Genomic DNA, 27,393 nt, shown 5'->3' with positions numbered 1-27,393 from the left:
TTAATAGAACCTGGAACCTGACATTTTATGTGCTGACAATCATTTTTACATTGACCAAGGGCTTATTCAGGCGTCATATTTTTCACATATGAGATGAGTTTCATCAGTTATTTTCATCAGACTGTCTGAGTTTTTGGTCCAAGTTTCTCCAACTTCCCAATCTGAGGCTATGTGCACACGCTGTGGATTACTCTGCAGATTTTTCCGGACTGATTTTGGTAAATCCGCACCGCGGATTTACCGTGGTTTTTTTTGCGCGGATTTCACCTGCGGTTTTACACCTGCAGATTCCTATTATGGAGCAGGTGTAAACCGCTGCGGAATCCGCACAAAGAATTTACATGCTGCGGAAAATGCAACGCTACATTTCCACGCTTTTTTCAGCAGCATGTGCACTGCGGATTTTGTTTTCCATAGGTTTACATGGTACTGTAAACGCATGGAAAACTGCTGCGAATCTGCAGCGGCCAATCCACTGTGGATCCGCAGCAAAATCCACAGCGTGTGCACATAGCCTGACAATCTGTGAATTAGAGTGCACTCGGGTGGCATCTGAGTGAGGTCCGATTGTTTTCACTGACCCTTAGACTCTCTCCAATCTCAGACATTTCTCTGCATTTGAAAAATAAGGGAAGTGCACCATTCACTTTCATAGGTACAAGTGCAACCCATGAAAAACACGGATCACACTCGTAGGCAAAAGAAACAGACTTCTGACAGATTTGAGCTATTTTCACATGTAGAAGATTAATTTAGGACGCAGGAGTAGAGGAAAAAGTGGTTCATAAGTGAAGAAAGAATCAGAATTCTCGGGTGAGATATATGATTACGTTTCGTGTATAGATTTAGGGATAATTTATTGAAGCAATTGTGAGAATGTAAGATTATTGCTAATCGTGCAGACAGGGAGGTTTGTCAGATTCTCGGATATAGCTAGAGCTGTGCCATGATATCCGCCCCACATCCTGTGAGCTATCCGGTGGGTCATGCTTGGGACACCTGATTGCTAATGGACTGTCAGCGCTTCAGCATGTACAGACCCCGATTTCACCTCCCGCTGACGTCCTGGACAAATCTGATTTGAATGCTGAGCAAAATCCGCAATCCCTGATGCCTTTTCATTGCCAGCCCGGTGTTATGTTAACATGACATATATATCTCGGGAAGTAATATGATTATTATTTCACCAGACGATGGCTTGGAGAACATAAACATAGCAGTTTTGCAATCAGTTCCTTTAGCGTAATGACATATATCCAGTGTTTGTGATTCCGTGCTACATTTTATTTCTGCTCTATTTTACACAAAATCTTTATTTGTGGGATCTTGCATTTAGAAAACCTTGTTTATGAGGAACCCTTTACGTAGCTGTTAAATAGCTGGTGCTAATGTGTCTTGTAAAGCATCAGGAGGGGGTTAATATTGCAAAGTGGGGCACTAAGGAAAAAGTCCCTCAGTGTGTTCCCCTGCACGCAGTGTGTTGTGCTCCTCCTGTCTTGGGGCTGCATGTGAATAATGAGCAGCTGTGCCAACGTATGGCTGATAGAATTAGTCCGGCATGTCTCAGGACTCTTCGGTACGTTCCTACCAGCCTGCTCTTCACTCATGTGGAGCTGCATTCAGTCACAGGCTAGCTGAAGGAGAGAGCACATCTTTCAGGAGAAGGGTGCAAGCATCTCCTCTTCTCTCTGCCCTTGGGTCCAAAGCCTCTGCTTGGAATTCTCTACAATTGCAGATCCGTCATCTCTGCATCGGGGACTCCTCAGCGTGTCACTGTCCCAATGTTCCCAGTCCTAGGCACATCCTATAGAATGGGACGCACACGGATAAGCGAGCATCTGGATGAGGCAGCCTGCCTCCGCTGTTTGCACTAGCTGCCTTTCCCGGAGCTGGCTTGTAAGGATTTCATTCCAGGAAATTAAACTTAGGAGATGCAATCCTCTCCTATCTTCTCCAGCAGTGTGGGCTTTGGTCTCCTTAAAGCGATTTTTTTTTAATATATATATATATTTGGAAGCGAGCATGCTCAGACAGCTGGCAAATGGTTGTCCAGTGACCATGAGGGAATGATTGCCGCTTTTCATTTATAATGCAAATTCTGAGGTGCCTCCAGAAGTGTTGCAAACTTAAAATGATGGCTGTGGTGAGAACATCTCTGCAGAAAGTTGTTGTTTTGCTGCATCACTTGCAAAGGATGGCAGTCTCTTCTCCAAGGTACCAGAAACTCTGCAAGGTAAGTTACTTAAAGGGGGTGTCTATTTTACTATGACTTCACTGCTGGGAAAAAAAGCACTAAACTTGTGGGTAAGTTCATTGGTTGCAAGTATGTGTTTGCTGTATGGAATGGGTACAGTATTGATAACGGCGGCAGAGCTGAGTTTGTCAGATGTAGTAGAGTCAAGATTGTGATTTTGTGTAACTCATTGTAATATTTGTGGGTTTACATAAGAATAGAGTTCAGATTGTATGTATTTTTGCTTACATATTCCCATTATTTTCCACAACGCTTTACAGACATTATTGGCACTCTCCACATTGGGGCTCACAATCTATGGTAAATTCCCTCAGTATATCTGTGGAGCATTGGAGGAAACCCACGCCAACACGGGGAGAACATACAAACTCCATTTCTACTACTTTATTCTATGTCAGTGAGCCATCACATAACATGTAGCCCAGTCCTCAAGTCACAGGAGTTTCATGTTAGCTGGAATACCTTTGTATATGTTGTGAGTGTCCTGATTATTTAACTTGATATCAAGTTTGTAGACTAAGAAATTTACAGCAGTATTTCATTTGGGCGTGGGGTCTTTTAGTCACTTACTTTACTGGCAGTTAATCTCTGATCTGCCCTGTTCTTACTTAACTTGGTCTTCTGGTCTACACAGTTTATCACCTGCCCACTACAGCTCTGGCAAAAATTAAGAGACCACCACATCAAAACCCTGTCATGGGCAGCCCAATCTTCAGACGTGAACCCCATTGAAAACCTCTGGAATGTAATCAAGAGGATGATGGATAGTCGCAAGCCATCAAGCAAAGAAGAACTGCTTACATTTTTGTGCCAGAAGCAGTGGAAAGACTGGTGGAAAGCATGCCAAGACGCATGAAAGCTGTGATTAAATATCCTGGTTATTCCACAAAATATTGATTTCTGAACTCTTCCCGAGCTAAAACATTAGTATTGTTGTTTCTAAATGATTATGAACTTGTTTTCTTTGAATTATTTGAGGTCTGAAAGCCCTGGGTATTTTTTTTTAATTTGGACCATTTCTCCTTTTCAGAAAAAAAACAAGCAAAATTTAATGCTTGGAAATTTGGAAACATGTTGGCAGAAGTTTATAGAATAAAAGACAATTTACATTTTACTCAAATATATACCTATAAAGAGAAAAATCAGACAAACTGAACATTTTGCAGTGGTCTCTTAATTTTTGCCAGAGCTGTAGATTAGTAATATCTATGAGATCGGTGTTGGTCCACCACAGGGACCCCTGTTTATCGACATAATACTGGATGTTTTTCACCCACTCGCCTACAGCTGCGCAACTACATCCAGGACAACTTGAATGGAGCACAGTGCCCTGCTAGCTTCATCATTGCCATAGATTCTGAATGAAGCACAGTGCCTGGCTAGCTTCATCATTGCCATAGACTCTGAATGGAGCACATTTCTCGGCTAGCTTCATCATTGCCATAGATTCTGAATGGAACACAGTGCTCAGCTAGCTTCATTATTGCCATAGATTCTGAATGGAGCACAGTACTCAGCTAGCTTCATCATTGCCATAGATTCTGAATGGAGCACAGTGCTCGGCTAGCTTCATCATTGCCATAGACTCTGAATGGAGCACAGTGCTCGGCTAGCTTCATCATTGCCATAGATTCTGAATGAAGCACAGTGCTCAGCTAGCTTCATTATTACCATAGATTCTGAATGGAGCACAGTGCTCGGCTAGCTTCATCATTGTTATAGATTCTGAATGAAGCACAGTGCTCAGCTAGCTTCATTATTGCCATAGATTCTGAATGGAGCACAGTGCTCGGCTAGCTTCATCATTGCCATAGATACTGAATGGAGCACAGTGCCCGGCTATCTTCATCAGTGCCATAGATTTTGAATGGAGCACAATACTCCGCTAGCTTCATCATTGCCATAGATTCTGAATGGAGCACAGTGCTCGGCTAGTTTCATCACTGCCATAGATTCTGAATGGAGCACAGTGCTTGGCTAGTTTCATCACTGCCATAGATTCAGAATGGAGCACAGTGCTCGGCTAGCTTCATCATTGCCATAGATACTGAATGGAGCACAGTGCCCGGCTATCTTCATCATTGCCATAGATTCTGAATGGAGCACAGTGCTCGGCTAGCTTCATCATTGCCATAGATTCTGAATGGAGCACAGTGCTCGGCTAGTTTCATCACTGCCATAGATTCTGAATGGAGCACAGTGCCCGGCTAGCTTCATCATTGCCATAGATTCTGAATGGAGCACAGTGCCCTGCTAGCTTCATCATTGCCATAGATTCTGAATGAAGCACAGTGCCTGGCTAGCTTCATCATTGCCATAGACTCTGAATGGAGCACATTTCTCGGCTAGCTTCATCATTGCCATAGATTCTGAATGGAACACAGTGCTCAGCTAGCTTCATTATTGCCATAGATTCTGAATGGAGCACAGTACTCAGCTAGCTTCATCATTGCCATAGATTCTGAATGGAGCACAGTGCTCGGCTAGCTTCATCATTGCCATAGATTCTGAATGAAGCACAGTGCTCAGCTAGCTTCATTATTACCATAGATTCTGAATGGAGCACAGTGCTCGGCTAGCTTCATCATTGTTATAGATTCTGAATGAAGCACAGTGCTCAGCTAGCTTCATTATTGCCATAGATTCTGAATGGAGCACAGTGCTCGGCTAGCTTCATCATTGCCATAGATTCTGAATGGAGCACAGTGCTCGGCTAGCTTCATCATTGCCATAGATACTGAATGGAGCACAGTGCCCGGCTATCTTCATCAGTGCCATAGATTTTGAATGGAGCACAATACTCCGCTAGCTTCATCATTGCCATAGATTCTGAATGGAGCACAGTGCTCGGCTAGTTTCATCACTGCCATAGATTCTGAATGGAGCACAGTGCTTCGCTAGTTTCATCACTGCCATAGATTCAGAATGGAGCACAGTGCTCGGCTAGCTTCATCATTGCCATAGATACTGAATGGAGCACAGTGCCCGGCTATCTTCATCATTGCCATAGATTCTGAATGGAGCACAGTGCTCGGCTAGCTTCATCATTGCCATAGATTCTGAATGGAGCACAGTGCTCGGCTAGTTTCATCACTGCCATAGATTCTGAATGGAGCACAGTGCCCGGCTAGCTTCATCATTGCCATAGATTCTGAATGGAGCACAGTGCCCTGCTAGCTTCATCATTGCCATAGATTCTGAATGAAGCACAGTGCCTGGCTAGCTTCATCATTGCCATAGACTCTGAATGGAGCACATTTCTCGGCTAGCTTCATCATTGCCATAGATTCTGAATGGAACACAGTGCTCAGCTAGCTTCATTATTGCCATAGATTCTGAATGGAGCACAGTACTCAGCTAGCTTCATCATTGCCATAGATTCTGAATGGAGCACAGTGCTCGGCTAGCTTCATCATTGCCATAGACTCTGAATGGAGCACAGTGCTCGGCTAGCTTCATCATTGCCATAGATTCTGAATGAAGCACAGTGCTCAGCTAGCTTCATTATTACCATAGATTCTGAATGGAGCACAGTGCTCGGCTAGCTTCATCATTGTTATAGATTCTGAATGAAGCACAGTGCTCAGCTAGCTTCATTATTGCCATAGATTCTGAATGGAGCACAGTGCTCGGCTAGCTTCATCATTGCCATAGATTCTGAATGGAGCACAGTGCTCGGCTAGCTTCATCATTGCCATAGATACTGAATGGAGCACAGTGCCCGGCTATCTTCATCAGTGCCATAGATTTTGAATGGAGCACAATACTCCGCTAGCTTCATCATTGCCATAGATTCTGAATGGAGCACAGTGCTCGGCTAGTTTCATCACTGCCATAGATTCTGAATGGAGCACAGTGCTTGGCTAGTTTCATCACTGCCATAGATTCTGAATGGAGCACAGTGCTCGGCTAGCTTCATCATTGCCATAGATACTGAATGGAGCACAGTGCCCGGCTATCTTCATCATTGCCATAGATTCTGAATGGAGCACAGTGCTCGGCTAGCTTCATCATTGCCATAGATTCTGAATGGAGCACAGTGCTTGGCTAGTTTCATCACTGCCATAGATTCTGAATGGAGCACAGTGCTCGGCTAGTTTCATCACTGCCATAGATTCTGAATGGAGCACAGTGCTCGGCTAGTTTCATCACTGCCATAGATTCTGAATGGAGCACAGTGCTCGGCTAGCTTCATCATTGCAATAGATCTGAGTGGAGCATACGCACATGACTTGCTTCCATTGAACTCCTCTTTGGCACAGTCTTGCAACTAGAGGATAATTAGTAAACAAGTTCCCTCTTCTAGTGATCAGAAGGTGTCCCAATGTTGTACCCACAGAACTGTAATAGTTATCACCTATGTAGTGGGTAGGTAATCATTTCTGAACACCAGAATGCCCCTTTAATACTCACATACTGAGTGGTGCTCATTCATTATAGGAATTTTGAGTAAGTTTAGATAATGTTTATGTCTTTTTTTCAAAGATCTGGATGTACGCGTGTGCCAGATACAGTATAGGAGAATCACATTCCCAGGCATTGCTTCCTTCAAATGATGAAGAGACTTATTTCTGATTGATATTGTATGGAAATTAGAGCTATATTTGTCTGTGAATCCTGAGGTCTATATGACTCATGCATATGCACATGAACTTTTCTGCAGTGGGATAATACATTCTGCATTAGATAGATGATTGCATACAATTATAGATCTGACTATTTGTAGTGGATTATTACTGTGCACAGTTGTGAGTGGTTATGGAAGAGACTTTCCATTTGCTTGGCATGGGACCTTATTACAGTTATTATTCTTACATGCCATCTTTATAGAACCACATTATGTATCAGTTTGTGCACTTCTCAGTATGTAGCTAGATAAGAATACATATTAGCAAAGATTAGATACCCTTCCCCCTTCTCTTCTTAGCAGCCAATATACTTTACATTAGCAGAAAAAGATTTGTTACTTTGTTTCTGCTCCTGGCACAAGAGATGGTTGGGTCGTAGATAGTTATGTATTAGGAATCCGCTCACTTCCTGGAGTTTATTAATCTGGTTTATGTATTGTATTTGTAATGCCACATGTTGAGTGTTATTGTTTTTTTATTGGTGTTTCATGAATTTTTTTTATCCATTTTTAGAGATTGCTGCTTATATGAGCATGAAATTTTATTTCCGCTTGTCAGTAAGGTGATGGGTATGAGTCAGAAGCGTGTCCTAGGATTCTGTGAGCTGCCCGGTCTGGAGACCTCTCTGGGGTCTGCTCATGATGTACAATCTCACATACATCATGATTTATTTAGTAGCAGAGCTGCCCTGCTCCTAATCCAGATAGTTCTAGCCCTCGGTAAACAGGACGGCTCCAACTCTTACATCCTACATCAGTCTACTGTAAAATACTTACCTGGTCCCTTATATATGATTATTGACTGGGGCTGTACCCTGGGAGTCTGTACCCCGGAGGGTCTCTCTTAGGCTACGTTCACACTAGCGTTGTGCGCCGTTGCGTCGGCGACGCAACGCACAACGCACGCAAAAACGCATCAAAACGCACGCAAAAACGCTGCGTTTTGCGACGCATGCGTCGGTTTTTGCCGAAAATCGGACGCAAGAAAAAAGCAACTTGTTGCGTTTTCTTGGTCCGACGCTTGCGGCAAAAAAGACGCATGTGTCGCACAACGCAACAAAAAAAAACGCATGCGTCCCCCATGTTAAGTATAGGGGCGCATGACGCATGCGTCGCCGCTGCGTCGCCGACGCAAACCCGACGCACATTAGCTTAACGCTAATGTGAACGTAGCCTAACATCTTATGTCAGTCTACTGTAGAATACTTACCTGGTCCCTTATATATGATTATTGACTGGGGCTGTACCCTGGGTATCTTTACCCTGGTTAACAAAATGCTAGTCCATTTTAGGTTGTAAATTTCCTGGTCTACTTATGCCAATATTTAATTAGCAATTTGATGTCAATATGTTGGTGTCTATAATTCATCAATTTACCCACCACATTATAACTAATGAGCGTATTAGATCCTATATTCATTTCCAGGTATACTTTCCAATATTCTTCTTAATTAATTCCTGTATTTGTTTATTTGCACACACTTTTCCCTGATTAGAGTTGCCAGGAAAGCTAAATAAATTGTTTATAGGTACACTAATCTCATGTAATAATGTGCTGATGATATGCAAATGATGTGCATTACTTATATTGAGGTGCATGAACACTAAATTCTCCGACTCCTGGATGAGAAGCTTCAGCATGCAACTATTAAAGTTGGTGCAAATTTATTTGCACGTTCCCTTAGTCATCACAGTGGTCTGTGGCTGCTGCACAGGGGTGGACGTTCACCTTCTTACCTAAATGCATCCACAGCTCTTTAGTTGCCTGGTGTGGTGTCATTGTTGCAGAATGTCGAACTTGTGTTGTCACATCAGGTCAGTTAATCAAAAGAGGAGCCGAAGATACCGAGAGTTAGGACGCACTTCCGCTACCATGCTGCCGCCACAGCCCACAGTCATGTCCAGTGGAATGGGTTGTGCAAATCGATTTGTAATAATTCTAGTTTCTGTCTCCAGTAACAAAATAGTACATTTTCCTATGCTCCCAGCACAAGGGAAATAACATATAAAATACCTTTTTATATGGCATGTGCCAACATTTCTGGCATATCTGCCAAAAATCCTGGTCCCAAATTTTCTAAATTAATCCCTGCAAACTCAGAGATGTCCTGATCCGGAAGGAGTTTGGGTTTACATATAACCCACCCAAAAATAAGCATATTCTATCAAGTTTGGGCATTCTTGGGGCTTAAAGTTGTTGTCCACTCGGTCACCCCTTCTCAGTCTGTATGTTTTCCCCCAGTAAAATAATAACACACTACTTCCGGTGCTGACACTGTCTCTCCCGGAGATCGCGTAACAGTGTAAAGTCACGCGAATCAGCAGCCGCATTGCTCTCCCCACCTTCAGACAAATGGCTTAGATTTGGAGATAGTGATTGCTGCTGCACGCTCTTCCTCCAGATGTGTGCGCTACATCCGAAGGCAGGGGGAGTGATGTGGCCTCTGATTGGTTGCAGGGTTCGTGTTTACACTGTTACATGACCTCCGGGTGAGACAGTGCTGACACCATTGGAACTGCGCCGGCACTGGAGAGGAGTACAAGTGTTATTTTAAAAATTGGAACCTCCTCCCTCCCCACTTATCTCAGCTGAAGACTTTGCCTCATTTTTCAAGCAGAACATTGATAACATCAGAGACAGTTTTGGTCAACAACCCCCAGAGCCCTTCCTCCCGACTTCCCAGCCTTCCACCTCCAAAACCAACTTCTCCACCATTACAGAAAATCAACTCTCCACTCTACTCTCAAGATCGCATCTCACCACCTGTGCACTTGACCCGCTCCCATCCCACTTCATCTCAAACCTCACCAAAGTCTTCATCCCAACCCTAACCCATCTCTTCAACCTATCACTAACAACTGGTGTTTTCCCCTCAAGCTTTAAACATGCCTCAATCACACCTATCCTCAAAAAGCCTTCTCTTGACCCATCCTCTGTATCTAGCTATCGCCCTATATCACTTCTCCCTTATGCCTCCAAACTACTGGAACAACACGTCTACCTTGAACTGTCCTCCCATCTCTCTTCTTGCTCCCTCTTTGACCGCTTACAATCTGGCTTCCGGTCACACCACTCCACTGAAACTGCCCTAACTAAGGTCACCAATGACCTCTTAACCGCCAAGAGCAAGCGACACTACTCTGTCCTCCTCCTCCTCCTCGACCTGTCGGCTGCCTTTGACACAGTGGACCATTCCCTATTATTACAGACTCTCTCATCCCTTGGCTTAACAGACTTGGCCCTATCCTGGATCTCATCATACCTAACAGACCGGACATTCAGCGTCTCCCACTCACACACCACCTCCTCACCTCGCCCCCTATCTGTCGGAGTCCCACAAGGTTCAGTCCTTGGGCCCCTGCTCTTCTCCATTTACACCTTTGGCCTGGGACAGCTCATAGAATCTCACGGCTTCCAGTATCACCTCTATGCTGATGACACACAGATCTACATCTCTGGACCAGATATCACCTCCCTACTAACCAGAATCCCTCAATGTCTGTCCACTATTTCATCCTTCTTCTCTGCTAGATTTCTGAAACTTAACATGGACAAAACAGAATTCATCATCTTTCCCCCATCTCACGTGACCCCCCCCCCCCCCAACGAACCTATCCATTTCAGTGCATGGCTGCCCACTCTCCCCAGTTCCACAAGCTCGCTGCCTCGGGGTAATCCATGACGCTGATCTCTCCTTCAAACCACATATCCAAGCCCTTTCCACTTCCTGCCGACTTCAACTCAAAAATATTTCACTAATCCGTACATTCCTCAACCAAGAATCTGCAAAAACCCTAGTCCACGCCCTCATCATCTCTCGCCTTGACTACTGCAACCTCCTGCTCTGTGGCCTCCCCTCTAACACTCTCACACCCCTCCAATCTATTCTAAACTCTGCTGCCCGACTAATCCACCTGTCCCCCCGCTATTCCCCGGCCTCTCCCCTCTGTCAATCCCTTCACTGGCTCCCCATTGCCCAGAGACTCCAGTACAAAACCCTAACCATGACATACAAAGCCATCCACAACCTGTCTCCTCCATACATCTGTGACCTCGTCTCCCGGTACTTACCTACACGCAACCTCCGATCCTCACAAGATCTCCTTCTCTACTCCCCTCTTATCTCCTCTTCCCACAATTGTATACAAGATTTCTCTTGCGTATCACCCCTACTCTGGAACCCTCTACCACAACACATCAGACTCTCGCCTACCATCGAAACCTCGCCTACCATCGAAAAAAGAGCCTGAAGACCCACCTCTTCCGACAAGCCTACAACCTGCAGTAACTACCGATCAACCAAACCGCTGCACGACCAGCTCTATCCTCACCTACTGTATCCTCACCCATCCCTTGTAGATTGTGAGCCCTCGCGGGCAGGGTCCTCTCTCCTCCTGTACCAGTTATGACTTGTATTGTTTAAGAATATTGTACTTGTTTTTATTATGCATACCCATCCTCACATGTAAAGCGCCATGGAATAAATGGCGCTATAACAATAAATAATAATAATAATAATAATGTACAGATTAAGAATATGTTGTCCAAGTAGTGGTCAACCCCCAACTACTCAGTGGACAAAATAGCAATGTTTGTGTCCTGGTGTACTGGATAAAATATCTGGATAGAGCTGCTAAGTATTAGAATAATCCCAGTGACTGAGTACTCATGACCTTGTGGAACGTTTGGATGCAATTTGCATTTATCCATTCAACCAGAGGAGTAACCGGGGGAAGTGCTGACCGACTGTGTCCTAAGTGCAGGGTGCCACGCTCATACCAAAATGACACTCGGCCATGATAATTAGATACAGGGCAACAGCAAATTTAAGAGGGTTGTCCACTAATGGAAAACCCATTATTTGCCCCATTGTGCTGCATAAATTAAAACAATAAATGTATACTTCCTTCTCGCAGCGGTGAAGCTCCTCTGTAGCAATAACAGTTTCTCCATTCAGATGTAATTATGAAGGCTGCAGACTATCATCAGCCATTGATTGGTCTTAGGGTATGTGTCCACATGCAGGAAACGCTGCGTGTTTGACGCTGCGCAGAGCAGCAGCGTCAAAAACGCAGCGTCCAGATGTTACAGCATAGTGGAGGGGATTTTATGAAATCCCGTCTCCACTATGTGTGGTAACACGCACCCGGCGGCCCTGCGATTCCGGACATGCGGCGCGTCTTTTAAGATTGCAGCATGTCCGTGTACCCTGCGGCAAGGTATATCACAGGGCTCTATGTGTGGGGTGCGATGATGTCGGATGTGTGCAATGAACACATCCGGCATCATCGCGTCACAGAAGGGGGCAGGGCTTAGGGCGGAGCGGGTTTGCCGCTCTGTCCAAACCGCCGGCCATCCTGAACGTGGACAAGTACCCTTAGTGGTTACATGACATTTGTTGTCTGTCATGAAACTGGTGTGGGACACATGTCTCAGGTTGGAGCAGCCATTTTGTGCTGGCAGGTATATATATATGGGCAGCATGGTGGCTCAGTGGTTAGCACAGCAGCCTTGCAGCGCTGGAGTCCTGGGTTCAAGCCCCACTAAGGAAAACATCTGCAAAGAGTTTGTATGTTCTCTCCGTGTTAGCGTGGGTTTCCTCTGGGCACTCCGGTTTCCTCCCACATTCCAAAGACATACTGATAGGGAATTTAGATTGTGAGCCCCATTGGGGACAGTGACGATAATGTGTGCAAACTGTAAAGCGCTGCGGAATATGTTAGCGCTCTATAAAAATAAAGATTTATTATATACTAGATTGTGGCCCGATTCTAACGCATCGGGTATTCTAGAATATGCATGTCCCCGTAGTATATGGACAATGATGATTCCAGAATTCGCGGCAGACTGTGCCCGTCGCTGATTGGTTGAGGCAACCTTTATGACATCATCGTCGCCATGGCAACCATTATGACATCTACGTCGATACTGTGCCTGTCGCTGATTGGTTGAGGCCTGGCGGCCTCGACCAATCAGTGACGTGGGATTTCTACGTCGATACTGTGCCCATCGCTGATTGGTCGAGGCCCAGGCGGCCTCGACCAATCAGACGCGGGATTTCCAGGACAGACAGAAAAACCCTTGTCCCCGTAGTATATGGACAATGATGATTCCAGAATTCGCGGCAGACTGTGCCCGTCGCTGATTGGTCGAGGCAACCTTTATGACATCATCGTCGCCATGGCAACCATTATGACATCTACGTCGATACTGTGCCCGTCGCTGATTGGTCGAGGCGAATTCACGGCAGACTGTGCCCGACGCTGATTGGTCGAGGCAATCTTTATGACATCATCGTCGCCATGCTGTGCCCGTCGCTGATTGGTCGGGATTTCCAGGACAGACAGACAGAAAAACCCTTAGACAATTATATATATAGATAGATATGCTCCCATTCTGCACAAGTGAGGTCTTAAGCCAACACAACTCTGTCAGTCTTCATATTTTTTATGCTGGGCAGCTAGTAAAACATCCTTTTATCCAACCTCACCAGTTTCCTAGAAGTGCAAATGGCAGTATAGGAAAGGTTTATATTTTTAATGTTCTGACAGAATTGTCTAAACTAACTATCATCATATTTGAGCTCCGTGGTCTCCGGCCTGTGGCTTCCCAGCTGTTCTAAACCTGGCTGCGAGCTGTGATCCTGCAACAGATGGAGAGCCACAGATTGAGGACCTTTTGTAAAATGTGTCAACTTGGTCAAATCTGATGATTTTTTTTTTTGCATAGTTGTGCTGGGGGATAGAAAGAGTTCTTAGAGGAAAACGGCTTTTTTTCTGCTAGGAACAGGACTGATCTTGTACAGTTATACCCATTTAGATACACTTGTTTCTTGAACTACAAGCTCTGGGAGGTTTTGGTGCAGACACCTCCACAATCACAATCATCAGCTTGATTCATTATTTTCTCTTCTCAGATTACATGCAGGCATAACAAAGACGCTTTCAGTTCAGGGCAAGCAAGTGTTTGACGATGGCAGGCACAAGGCATTCTGAGAAGTGAAGAGAAAGGAAGCTTCGGAACCTATTGTGCTGGTAGATTATTGAATTATACCCTTAAAAAGTGTGTATAAGTGCACCATGACAATTCCAAGGCGTTTTGACCAGAACTAGATTTAACTCATGGTAGGAGATGAAGGCAACAAGAACATGTTTTTCAGCAAGTTTTGTAAGGAAGGACAGGTAAAGGACTTATGTGGAACTTGTAGAAATCAGAGGTCACGAATCCTTGTCCTTAGATACAGTGCACACAGCTAACTGCTCTGATAATGGGGGAGGGGCGCAGGACAAATACATTGTTCAGTCTTCATTCTTCTCGCTGCTAGACTCTGCAATGTGTATCATCATACAAAAGATGGAATAAATTGCTACTCAGCTTTACATGTGTTTTATTGCTAGTCTAAAGTGAACAAAATAGTTTTCATGTATTCATCTATATTTGTAGACTGCATAAATGATAGCCCTGCATGCACTGTTGAAGATGACCAGGATTATTGTAATAGATGTCATGTCGATGATGGTATGTGATCTGCAGGCAGGATGTAGAGCAGGAGATGTTCAGATTGATGTGCAGGTTTGTGGGAAAAGTTTCAGTAAAACTTTCATTATATTAATTGAAATCCCTGGATATTGTATGTATGTGAGTCTATTGGGCCGTCCTTTTCCGTGATTGACAGTCCTCCCTGTATGACTGTGTATGCAGAGATAACTGTCAATCACTGAGTGCCCCCCGACTCATAGACATAAACACCAGAGATATTAATGAATAAGATTCAGTTTATACTATGTATGATTGTTTTCAGCTTCTCCTCCTCTATACCATGCTGTTCACAGATCAGTCTGCATGTAAAATGTGACAACTTCCCTTTAAGTCCCTTCAGTTGTTTGCCTAATAGGAAGCATTCGCTCAGTACAGTGATTTGGTAGCATGCAATATTAATATTGTTCATATGAATTCAACTAGGACCGCTAAAGATCTTCTAAATGGCACAGAATAAAATGTCTTACCAGAAATCTGATTTTTTTTTTCTCCACTTAAGAACCACTTCTTCCATTCTTACAGCTTTCTGAACTCATCATTTACTTTGAAAATAACTGAAATCTGTCTTGATCCAAACAAGACGGACTGGCAGCACATTGACGTATCAGGTTGTAGAGCTTTTTAACCTACATGGAGAGAGGAGATGTAATTTGGAGTGAGGAGCACTGAGCACAGTGAAAGTCAGGCAGACAGAGGCAGATCCAGCCTGCTGCTTTAAATATATGTTCTAATCACTCTAGTGCTGGAAACACAGCCACACTGCTCAGTGTTGATATATAATGTCTTCCATTCTGCTGCTTTCCTGTTACAAAGAAAGAAGAGTAGCAATCAATCTCTCTGTGAGTGTTATACATCAGAGACCTCATAGGAGCTAGTCTCCACCCACTAGGTCAGAGACAACTGGAAAGTAGAAATAGAGCTGCAAAGGGGTCAGTTGGGGAAAATGCAGGATACAAGTCATATATTGGCCATAAATAGTGTTATCCCTCATCTACACACACGGGGCATCATATTCTGAAAAGGTACCTGAAATGACCGGAATGCTTTCATAAATTAATCAAAATGTCATCTAAGGGGTAATGTTTCACCTTGTGGAGAGTGAAATACCGGCCCTGGCATTCCAATGTAAGGAAGCTTATTCAACGTGCAATGCTCCTCTGGGAAATTAAACATGCAAACATGCAAATTGCCTCAACAGAGAAGAGGACTAGAACTCTATAGTGCCACCTGTTGGAAGCAGCGATCCTACAAGTCACTATTGACCCTTTAACGAGCCTTGCAGTGTTATATTGCAAGGCTTGTTAAAGGGTCAATAGCATCTTGTAGGATCGCTGCTTCCAACAGATGGCGCTATAGAGTTCTAGTCCTCTTCTCTGTTGAGGCAACTTGCATATCAAAATGTCATAGTACCCAAATTGTAAGGCTCTGTGCTTAGTCAAAATGAATAAAATGAAAAGGTACTGTGCCTTGGAATTTCAGATCACTACGTCCTCTGTATCTAATATTAGAAGAAAAATCAGAATACACATATTGACAAGCTGTGTGGGAATGGGTGACTCCACTTCATTCCTAAGATACAGATGTGCCAGTGCTCAGCAGGTTGTAGAGAAGGGCTGTGGGTCCAATGGCAGAACATTAATACAATATTACATGGTGAAAATGCGGATGGACATTTCCTGCTGAGGGACCGTCCTTTCTGACAAGATCTAGCGATGATGACATCTTCTTTACGGATATCACTTATGTAATTCAGTATCTTCCTGCTATTATCAGATTGCTTTGTGTTCTGGCCAAGTGTCCATTTCTCGGTTGAGTGCCCCGATTCCTGCGATATGCACTTGCTCTTGGCATCATGAATAATACTTGATAAATGCCTTTTAATATTTTTTTCTGCCATATATTAGTTTTTTGAATATTTCTTCAATTCCTATGTAACAAATTCACATTGAACAGATTTTTATTGGAGTGACCTATGCCGCAAACATCTCATATCGCTTACATTCTCACTATATGCAGCAGAGCTCACTGCAATGTAGCAGAGCCGATAACTGTCAGCTGCAGATGTTTTACCATTCTACCTGCTGAGCTATTGCACCCCTCTTTTGGGAACTGCCTTTAAGAGTACGTCTTACATATATTTTATATACGCAGCCGAACATTTCTTAATTCAGATATCTTTGGCTTATTAAATGGATTCTTATGGTCAGACAAAATTATGAAGGCTGCAGCCAATCAGATAGTGTTTAGCTGCAGCGGTCACTATAGTATTTATGTTGTGAGCCTGGCAGGTCACACCAGGCTATGAACAACGCTATGGTGCTGGTGTGGGAAGGAAGTAGATTTTTTTTTTTCTTACTTTATCATCCTGGGGCCATTGATAAGGGGTGCCCAATAGTGGACAATCCCTTCAAACTACGTTCACTACATGCATAACTTTAGATCCATGGGCCCCAATTCAAAATCTCTAGCAATCTCTGCGCTTGCTTTTTTTATGTGTCACAGCGGCATTCTTCCCCCATCAGCCAAGAGTGCCTGAGCGCTACTGCCGCCCATGCACCATCCATAAGCATGCTCCTGACTCCCAAAATTGCAATAAATTGGACATATAGAAGTCACCTCAACTCCTTTTAGTTTGTAAAGGTGACGAAAATGTTTAACATGGTATTTCCCAGCACATTGCCCAGCAGTTCTGACAATAATGTCCTCAGCTTAACGTTTTTAAGGAATCTTTAAGCTGATTTCCACTTGTAATGTATGCAGTGGCCAGCAGATGGCACCATTGTTCAGGGCCAGATTGCACATGATGACACATTCCATTTTCAGAGATGGAACAAAAATCTCTCTAATTCTGTTGTCTTATGAGCTCAGCGTTTTCTCCTTCTTACAGGTGAATGCAAATGAGCGCAAAACGCTCTGAACACAACCTTTCATTTTTCTTTCAATATTCTATTCTGCCAGGGTGGCTCATAGCAGGTTTCCACATCTCACCGTAGCCCTGCAGAAATCTGTAATGCCCTAGTTAAGAAGCCGGGTGGAAGCAAGCGCAAAAATCATTGTTGACATTAACATTTAAAAGTGTAAACACTTTGGCGAGTTCGGCTATTTCTCTGTTTATTCCTTTGAAGTGTAGAACCGTGATAGATCTCAAGGGCAGCTTCTATTTTCCGAGAAACTTTTATGTCTTAAGTTTATTACAAATGTAAAAAGTTTTAATATACAGGAAAATAGTTATCAATTCCTTTGTGGTCTGTTGTTTAGTCACCGATTCTGGCAAGCACAGTGCCGCAGGTAACCATTACCGTCACTTGGTCATGAGCCTTATGTATATTCTACACATATCATCCGATTATATCATCCTGTGGGCATTCTCAGCCATACATACCTAAAGAGTCCTCATCAAGAGGGTATCTCAGATAAAAAAGATTGGCACTGCTGTTTTGTGAGGGAAGGATGTTTACAAAGGAAGACTGCCCCACATCTTCAGAAGCTCTCCTGTGTCAGGTCTCTGCAAACAGCAAAGTATATCTCTCCTTCCTAAACCTCGAGGAATATGATTTTTATTTTATTCCTACAAAATCACCAACATGTATGTCATAGACTGCTTTACTGATGACATGGGCAGCACCAGGATGTAATGAGCACTGGTCACTGTTGGAGGCCATCTGTAATTGGCCATGAGGCTCCACCTTATCCTGCCGGGGTCAGAGAAACCTCTGATCCTGGCCATTTGGTCTCAAAGATGTTGTGGTCAATAGAAATATAGATGCATGGATGAACATAGGTAGGTAGATAGATAGATAGATAGATAGATAGAGCAGTAGATAGATAGATAATAGTGCGATAGATAGATAGATAGATAGATAGATAGATAGATAGATAGATAGATAATAGAGCGATAGATAGATGAATAAGAGGAATAGATAGATATGCAGTAGATAGATAGATAGATAGATAGATAGAGCAGTAGATAGATAATAGTGCGATAGATAGATAGATAGATAGATAGATAATAGAGCGATAGATAGATGAATAAGAGGAATAGATAGATAGAGCAGTAGATAGATAGATAGATAGATAGATAGATAGATAGATAGATAGATACATAGAATAGACAAATAGATAGAATGGCAGAATTGTGAAAAAACCCATGTATGGGTATAGATAGATACTTATAGTAGGAAATCTGGAGCAGCACCAAAATAAAAAACTTTCGGTGCCTATCCTCCCAGGCAATTACCAAACCTTCCAAATATAAATGGTAAATGGAGGCAGCACACCAAAAATATGAAAAATTGGTATTATTAGCCCGTTGTGGCACTGTTGTGGTTCATAGTGTGAACCTTACTTGCTGCCTCTATTTGCGATTGATATAGATATTGGGTAGATTGACAGAAAGATGTAAGATGTGCTGTGTATGAGATCATATATTGAATGTATAGTTTGCGTTCACACACAGTATAAATACATAATTCACAGACGAAAAGGCAGCCCTCCGTCTCCATTCAGGTGAGAAATGGCCTCTTTTATTCCCCATTAGTGTGGGCATCACGTATCTGCATGGTGCTGGTTTTCTCCAGGATCCCGAGGCCTGCTCCCATGGCATAATCTTCATCGTTGCTGCTGTATTTTTCTTTTTCTCAATTGATATGAGATTAATCGATAGATAAACCAAAAAAGTAGAAGCAGCACTAGTTTCCCAAGAGGGTGAAGTGCCCCAGAGACTGTACTTTGTGGAGCGCTGCCTTCCTTTTTTTGAAGAATATGGATAGACAGACATGCTTTCCTCAAGGCTGCTCTCTAAACATTATAGGTAAAAATTATTTTCTATGACCGCCCAATAATCAATAATATGTGAAAAGCCATCATCCAAATAATTTGCTTAGTGCAGTATAAAACAGCGACAGCTAGTTCTTATTCCATAGTTTGTGGTGCGATGTCTTTACTCGGCGTCTGACAGCCGGTGAGACGAGGCTCGGTGCCATGTGCCGGTTTGTTGCTCGGAGTGCAGGAGCAGCTCATTACTTGGTGCAGGACATCTTAGCAGCTGTCACTGTCGCAGGACATGTCTGCTAATCTTCTTGGCGTGATGACAGAAACCTGTGTTCCTATAAACATCTGATGAGAAAGTGACTTGGAAGAGAACAGTTTTTTCTTTGGATAACTTGGAGCCACCAATACGTTCACTTCTGAATAATTTATAACAAGAGTTAATGAGGCCCTAGACGCTTGATAAGGCCTATAAATCTCTCCTTCCTGCAGGGAATGCTTACAGACATTAAATCCCCACCGGGTCATGTTCAAGCAGACGGGAAGAAGGATTTGTGTTGATCTGTCAGATAATTGCCTACATTTTAAGACAACTTGGTTTCAAACTGATGTCTCCTTTATTTTAAGGCGGCCCATCAATAACAGCAACGCAATCAATATAGCTCCCTGTTGTGTCTCCTGTGAAAGTAGGTCAAGTGAGACAGATTGTGTGGTCGAGTTCAAAGGTAACATTTACAGTGCGACTCCTACCATTAAATGAATATAATATATGCATGATGGCCAATAATCAGCTTGACAATTATTTTATTAAAAAAATTCATGGCGGTGACAGGCGCAGCTTCACTTACGCTTTCGATACATATTGTGTCGCTCATGGGATTTATAATGAATGTATAACAAGGAATGCATTAACTGTGGAATTGCTTTTGCTTTTTAGAACCTAGACATGATTTTTTCCACCTTGACATCCAATTCCTCCAAGGTTCTGGTTTCTCATTCTTAGGGCTCCTTTCCACTTGCGAGATAAACGTCCGTTTGTCGCATGTGAAAACCAAGCTCTGGTTCCGGCACTTTGGAGCGGAGCGTTCAGCTCCATGTTTTGTTATGTGGCCGCACGCTCCGCTCCTGAGTGCCGGCACCACAGCTTGGTTTTCACATGCGAGACAAGGACGTATTTCTCACAAGTGGAAAGGAGCCCTTATTGCATTAGTGGTATATGTTGTAATATTTTAATATAATATGTGAAAGAGTAACTAAACTTTATTTATTTTAATCATTTTGCTAAGCATAGAAAGTTTGAAACTGTGCAAATCACTTCATTAGGGGATTTGTCTTTATTCCTGTAAAAAAAATTGCATATAAAGGTCTTCCAAACCTCGTTGTTAGGTTTATTTGCCTGCTTTTACCTATGTTGATATCAAACATACTCACTTGGAGTACAGATGATGGCAGTAGATGGGTCAGCACCTGTGTCCTCATCTGAGTGTTCTGCTTACATGACCAATGTCTCCACATCCAAGAGAAACTGTCCGATTATTCTGATCAGACTTTGATCAGACTGGCATCAGTTTTTCTCCACATTATCCATTCTGTCTGTGTTTGTGAGTCAGATGTGCTGACTAGTGATGAGCGAATATACTCGTTACTTGAGATTTCTCGAGCACGCTCGGGGGTCCTCAGAGTATTTTTTAGTGCTCGTAGATTTAGTTTTCATAACCGCAGCTGAATGATTTACATCTGTTAGCCAGCATAAGTACATGTGGGGATTCCCTAGCAACTAGGCAACCCCCACATGTAATCAAGCTGGCTAACAGATGTAAATCATTCAGCTGCGGCAAGAAAAACTAAATCTATGAGCACTAAAAAATACTCGGAGGACCCCCGAGCGTGCTCGAGAAATCTCGAGTAACGAGTATATTCGCTCATCACTAGTGCTGAGTAGGTTCTAATATTAATGCAGCTAGTGGCAAGCAAAAAGCTGGGGTTTGAAAGCCATTTGCTTGCAATTTTTTTTTTACAGGAATGAAGACAAATTCCCTTAAAAAAAAAACAAAAAGTAGTTTGCAAAATTTCGTAAATCTCCATGCTGGCTAAAAATGAAGTCATATTTTGATTTTTGCCTTAGTTAGTGGTGTAAAGCCCATTTTCAGTCGTTGGCAGTGACCCACTGACATGGCATGAGGGGCACTATATGACAGGTGATGTGATCAATTCCTTTGTTGCTGACAGGTTGATATTTGGTAGACACCAACCTTTTTACATCAACCGTTTAGAGGGCAATGACGTGTTCAGCTTAGTTTTAAACCTTTTTATGTGTTGTTGCCATTTTCATATAAATTCAGCAGACAATCATTGTTTACTGTTAATATTCCCTATACAGACTATGGGGAACAAGACACTTATACATACCTTACAGTATATAGTCTTGTCATTTAAGAACATGGCTGATGACTCTGAAACACGTTATATTAGTGTTAGTGATGAGTGGACGTGGTCGGATAAGGTGTTATCGGAGCATGCTCGGGCGACTTCAGCATTCTTGAAAAATGTGTTCAAGTCCCCGCTCCTGCATGTCTCCCTGCTGTTGAACAGCCACAAGATACGCAGGCGCAGGGACTCGAACATATGTTTAGAGCTTGCCAAACTCGCTCGGTTAGCGCCCGAGCATGCTCGGATAACACCTTATCCGACCATGTTCACTCATCACTAATTAGTATTCAAAATGTCAGAATTTTTGAACTAGAAAAAGATAAAAATGTCTGTTTTCTGCAAATCTGAATATGGCCCTTCTCATTGACGTCCATGTTGTCATCTGTTAGCACTTTATACTGGGATAATGGTGCTTGGGTTCATGTTGCTTTATATATCACCAGCTACATGGCACATCTTCTGTTCTCCACATCGATAGCTTTGTTTTACTTGTTGTCCATTTATGACTACTAATATACCCCACACTGCAAGCTCTGCAGGCCATAAGCTGCAGTTACCTATAGTAGACACAAGAGGGCAGCATGATCAGTATATTTACGGTAGTTGTTCTCAAGTTATATTTTTATTATAGGGATCAAAGATTTCTCCCCACATTGAAGCAGATTGGCTCCTGGCACCTCTGAGCACCCGGCAAACCTTTACATATATATACGATAGCCTCATATAAATACCCTTGTGCCTCGTTAACGAACACCCCCTACGGTGTTAATATTGTGCTTACAGCACTGGTCTATATTACTTCTTGGAGCAGTATCAATAGAGGTATTATTATTCTCGCTAAGCCTTATCCGTTTTTTGGATTCAGTGCCGCACAAGCTGTTCCATTTGATAGTTATTGATGTTGAGTTTTTGTAAAGTGAAGTTTGTTTTTTTAGCATTATTTTAATAAGGATCTAATGAAGTGAGTGCTTTCAATCCCACTGCCTCCCTCTGCTTCATTGATTTTATTTAAGCCTTTATTGTAGAATACATAATCAACAGGCCATTGTCTTTAGAACAGGATGTCGGATCATCTCAGCTTTCATTGGTTTGATATTGATGTATATATAGCAGAGCAGTGCCTTATTTACTGGAAATTACTATAATCCACCATTTGCTTCGTGAAAGGAGACAGTTTTCTTTTCTTGTTAATCTATGAAACATATAAATAAAAAGAAAGCAGATGTGTGAGGACTCGGAGCTGAATGGGGATTATACTCCAGCATTTACATTACTTGTCTGCAGAAATATGTCAGCGGTGTGAATGAGACGTTCACATCATAGGGTCAGCAGATGGTGATCATCAAGCTTAAAATAATAGTCATTCAGCTGCAGAAAGGGCTTTTAGAATGCTAAATCGTTGTGTAAGTACGGTATGAAATATGAAGTTACCTCTATTATTGTTTATACTAATTTATGGACCTTTCAGTGATCATACCCTTCATCAGTGCCTTAATCCTAAATCTTCAGACATTGGGGAAATGTTAGAATAACCCTACAGGTGTGCCATTAACTAGCTTTGAGAAGATCCAGATGACAATCCCGTAATGGACTGGATTGTTGTTACCTTGCAGCACTTGTCGAGAACTACAGAATGAATCAGTCCCATGTCCACACCGTCTCTGCACCACCAGGAGAGTGTGTGTACCCTGGGTCCTCCTGTTAATCCCAAAACTTATAAAAAAAATACAATCAATCCGCACACAGTAATGGACCTTACGGTCCTTTATATTACTAGAAGACCCTAGATATCAATGTGCAAATTTAAGCAACTCAAATCTACCCAAGATGACAGAAGTCCACTATTAGCAGTGTTATTGTCATCCATGTGGTATATAACGTCATGCAGCCTGAAAAGTTATTTCTTTGTGATCTCAATATATCTGCCATCTGCAGTATTACACATTACTCCCCTTGACTCTTCAAACATGGCATGGATCCATCCATGGACTTTAGTTTCTCTTATCCATGGATGGACCCATGCCATTTTTGGAGAGTCAGGTGGAATAATATGTTATACTATGTATGCTTGTGCTAGGCTTCCCCATTGATCCGCTAGAGAAATGTTGAATATGGGTTGACTCTGCTCTTGGGGTCTTGTGTGCTTTAGCTTTCGTGGGCATTTATGACATGTACACAATATAAATGAATATTAACTTCAGATGAGCGTAGACGTGTGCTGTCCTTGTAAAAATCAGACAGCATACTGACCAATGTAACACAATAAGGCTGCGCATATTAGAGCAGCAATATCCTAATGCCGAAAAGTGTAGCTCAACACGTTATTATACAAGTACAAGGGCTTTTGTTGTGATAAGTGTTAACTTTCTCCTTAATGATATCTTTGTTTTGTGTTAACTTAAAAAAAAATGTAAGAAAAAAGAAATGGTATTTACCTGCAGCCATACCATTAATCTAAACAAAAATATTGTTTTAAATATAGAGAGGAGCCTTGTCCTGGTGTCAGAACATCAAAACTAGTTGGTGCCTAGTGAATGAAGCAGGAGTCCTGGTTTATGGTGTTGTGTTATGGGCATAACACCAAATATCGCATAGCATCAATCACACTACCGTGTTCCCGCTGCATCAACCCAAGGTAATGACACCTGGAAAAAAATATCAGGGGGCCCTAGACAAAATCAACACAAGGTGGACGCTTGGAAATCCGGTGGAAAAAGGTACACCCAGTCGCGAAGAACGCTAGAGTGAACAAATTGAGGACCTATAGATTTAGGGAGGTTGTTGTCAATGAATCAGTTTATTTCCTCACAAATAACAACTAGTTGTTTGTATTGAAAGTGATTGATTCATTGAGAATATATCCTCATTTTCTCCACGTTGCTGCACTACCAATTAGACTGCAGAACATGTTTAAAAAAGTATTTACCTGGAGCTTACCACTATATTTTCAGGTAAATACTGCTTTGTTTTGTGTTTTTTTTGCAGACAGGTTCCTTTTAAAAAAGGCTATATCCCACTTGTTCTTGTAGCCTTTTTACAAAGGCTTCTGTATGTGTAAGTGTGGCCACCTCTCTAGTGATGTTAATAGAAAACCGTCTGGAACTGGAAAAGAAGTACAAATCTGAATTTAACTTGAAACATGAACCAAGGTCATCGTCCACCTCTCTATTCCTGATTGCGTCCTGTTCTTAAGATAGATGTGGGTCCTAGCAGCAGAATCTGCATCTGTTGGACATTTGCTGTATGGCATATCTCCCAGATGGGACAACATTTATGATTCATGAATCTGTGTGTTCAGGGGCATTGCAAGGATCTTAAAATATCAGTATCACAAGATTCAGAAGGTATATCCTCCCTCACCACAAAACACACTGTTTTTACAATAATCGTGCCCCAAGAGTGTCAGTTTTAAAGCAATAATAGTTCTGTCTCAAAAAAATGTAACCTATACTCACTTAATCCTTCTCCCCACAGGACCACCACAACCAGTTCCTTTTCTGACCTTCCCACATATTGCCCTGTAAAATGAAATAACGTCATAGGCTTACAACAGTCTGCGGCCTTCACAAGATTAAGCAGGCCTGCTCATTGTAGGATCAAATGGCATGTTGACGTCGATACAGTTTGAAGTGGGGTTTTTCTGGAGATCTGGGTCACCAGGCAAGATCTTAGGCGCTATCGATGACTGTGTGGTATGATTGGCACCACATCCCCTCCTCTATATTCTCCCCAATTTGGCATATTATAAAGTGTGAATTCTCCTTCATGAGAAAAACAATCTTGTACCTATGTGTGAAATTGGCGACATATGGTGGTGCAGTAGAAGTTAATGGGTGCCATACGATGTATCCATACATCACAGATCCAACATTCGGCTGTGTATATCCAAGAATGTTATTTGTCTATCATGAGGTTCAATTGCTTGTATGCTGAGCCCAAAATTTGATCCCATGGTTTCCTTGTACTTCATCTTAGAGCTTGTCTTGTTCAGAATGTTTTTTCTTCCTATTCTTATGCTTAGTTGCTCATAATGACGACAGTAACATGTATGCTGGTACCATATATTAGTTGCTCCTTTTTGTATGTTGCCACTATAGAATTGTAGTCGTATAAAGAATGCTGAAGAACACAAAAGTAAAATCCCCTCGGAGCTGTGCTCTCTCCAGTGACTGGTAATGTATGTTGGAGACTTTCCACTATCGATACATCTCATTAGAAGCAGTTTCATTTCACAGCTTGACTCTCAGAGAACAGAAGACACAAAGTACATTGTATATAAGCAAATGTTGGTGACTGTTCTGTCTCATTTCAGAGAGAAATTTTCTGGAAAGTGTTGCCATATTTCACTTTCACTGTATATTGATCTGAAATGTTTTGCAGAGGAATAGAGAATCGTTTCCAATTTGTGGCGTCCTCTATAATAATGGAAAGCTAGATTTGACATTTCCCGTTTCCTGAAAATTACGGCTGATGCAATGTATATTTAGTAGTAAACTTCTTTGACAAATCCACTTCATCTTAATGGCTGCCATGCATTAGCATTTTTGGGGTGCAGCTGATCATCCCAGTTGCTCCCATATTAAACAGTTTCTGTGTCAACTTTATATATGTGGTTGAAATGTCAATGTGCATTACCGTCCCATTTTTTTTCTTTACACTGGAGAACTAAAGATGGACTTGAAAGTTTTGTAGGACAAAAAAATTGTCACCTATGGTCTAGAAATGGTCAAGAACTCCAGCCAATGAACTCTGCACTCCACTTATATGAATATTTTAAAACGTTAATGAAAAACTTTTCAAGGCACAGAAAATGCTATGGGGTTGCTGTTGAGGGATTGGCCTAGGCCCTTAGTTCTACTGATATGAATGCATTTTGGATAATGATATTTTTCCAATTTTTCTTGGAACAGTTCTGTTTCAGTATGATTGTGTCCCAGTGCACAAAGTAAGGTCCATAAAGGCGTGATTGGGTGAATTTTTTGTTAAAGAACTTGACTGGCCAACACAATCCCTGAACTCAGTCCCATCAAATACCTTTGGAATGAACTAAAACAGATTGTGAGGAACTACAAGCTTATACATATTCCTTTGGGTGAATGGGCAAAAGTTCTATGGAATGTTATAGAAACCTTCCTACAAGAAGCAAAGCTGATTTACTGTATCTGTAAAGTTTTGACCGACAACAGATTAATGTCTATGAATTAAGAATGAGATGTTAGATAAAAATATAAAAGCTTCGGTTGGTCTAATGCTTAGGAGCACAATACTTCTATTCCTATGGTTTGGGCTAAAAATTCACTGGAAAGGGTAGATAATGCAGCGCGAATGCTATATGGTATATTGATCACATTACTTTTGTCATTTCTTTGTCATGTTTAGTTTTTGCAGGTTGTAATTGTTCCTTGGCTTAAACAGATTTAACATGGGTAATGAGAATATGCTGTGAAATTGGGATGGGAGCTTCTGTGGATTGTTTAGGACTTCACAGCGTCTAGTAACTTAATCGGTCCCTGTTTTCACATCCAGCATTTGCATCTGCAATTTCACTAGACTAATAGGTTACAATTACCAATGAATTCCTGCCTTTCAGAGACTGCCAGGCTTGCTTGGACTCTCAAGTAGAACAGAACAGAGAGAGGCTATGACACGGAGACCTGTTCTCAAGGTAGCCTATCAGACATTCAATACCTATCTAGCCTAGATGGGAATAACCATTAAGTAGATGGAAATAAGAGTTTAGTCTGTTTCACTTTTATATGGTTTACTTGACATATC

General features: G+C 42.2%; 1 protein-coding gene across 4 annotated transcripts in view; it reads left to right on the top strand.

Annotated features, from left to right (window-relative positions):
- The window catches only part of UTRN (utrophin), an 846,507-nt gene that overhangs the window by 404,432 nt on the left and 414,682 nt on the right, over positions 1–27,393 (top strand). For 2 of the 4 annotated variants that reach the window (XM_077283032.1, XM_077283031.1), the window contains exon 1: positions 1,476–2,233. The exons of the other annotated variants lie outside the window; for them this stretch is intronic. In XM_077283032.1, coding sequence (XP_077139147.1) covers positions 2,090–2,233 — 144 coding nt within the window. In that variant the 5' untranslated portion in view covers positions 1,476–2,089. Of the gene's footprint in view, positions 1–1,475; positions 2,234–27,393 lie in introns of those variants that run through there. 4 annotated transcript variants of the gene reach the window in all.

The sequence above is a fragment of the Ranitomeya variabilis genome, chromosome 2, assembly GCF_051348905.1.
Source record: "Ranitomeya variabilis isolate aRanVar5 chromosome 2, aRanVar5.hap1, whole genome shotgun sequence".
NCBI classification, from domain to species: Eukaryota; Metazoa; Chordata; class Amphibia; order Anura; family Dendrobatidae; genus Ranitomeya; species Ranitomeya variabilis.
This window is presented reverse-complemented; position numbering and strand designations above follow the sequence as displayed.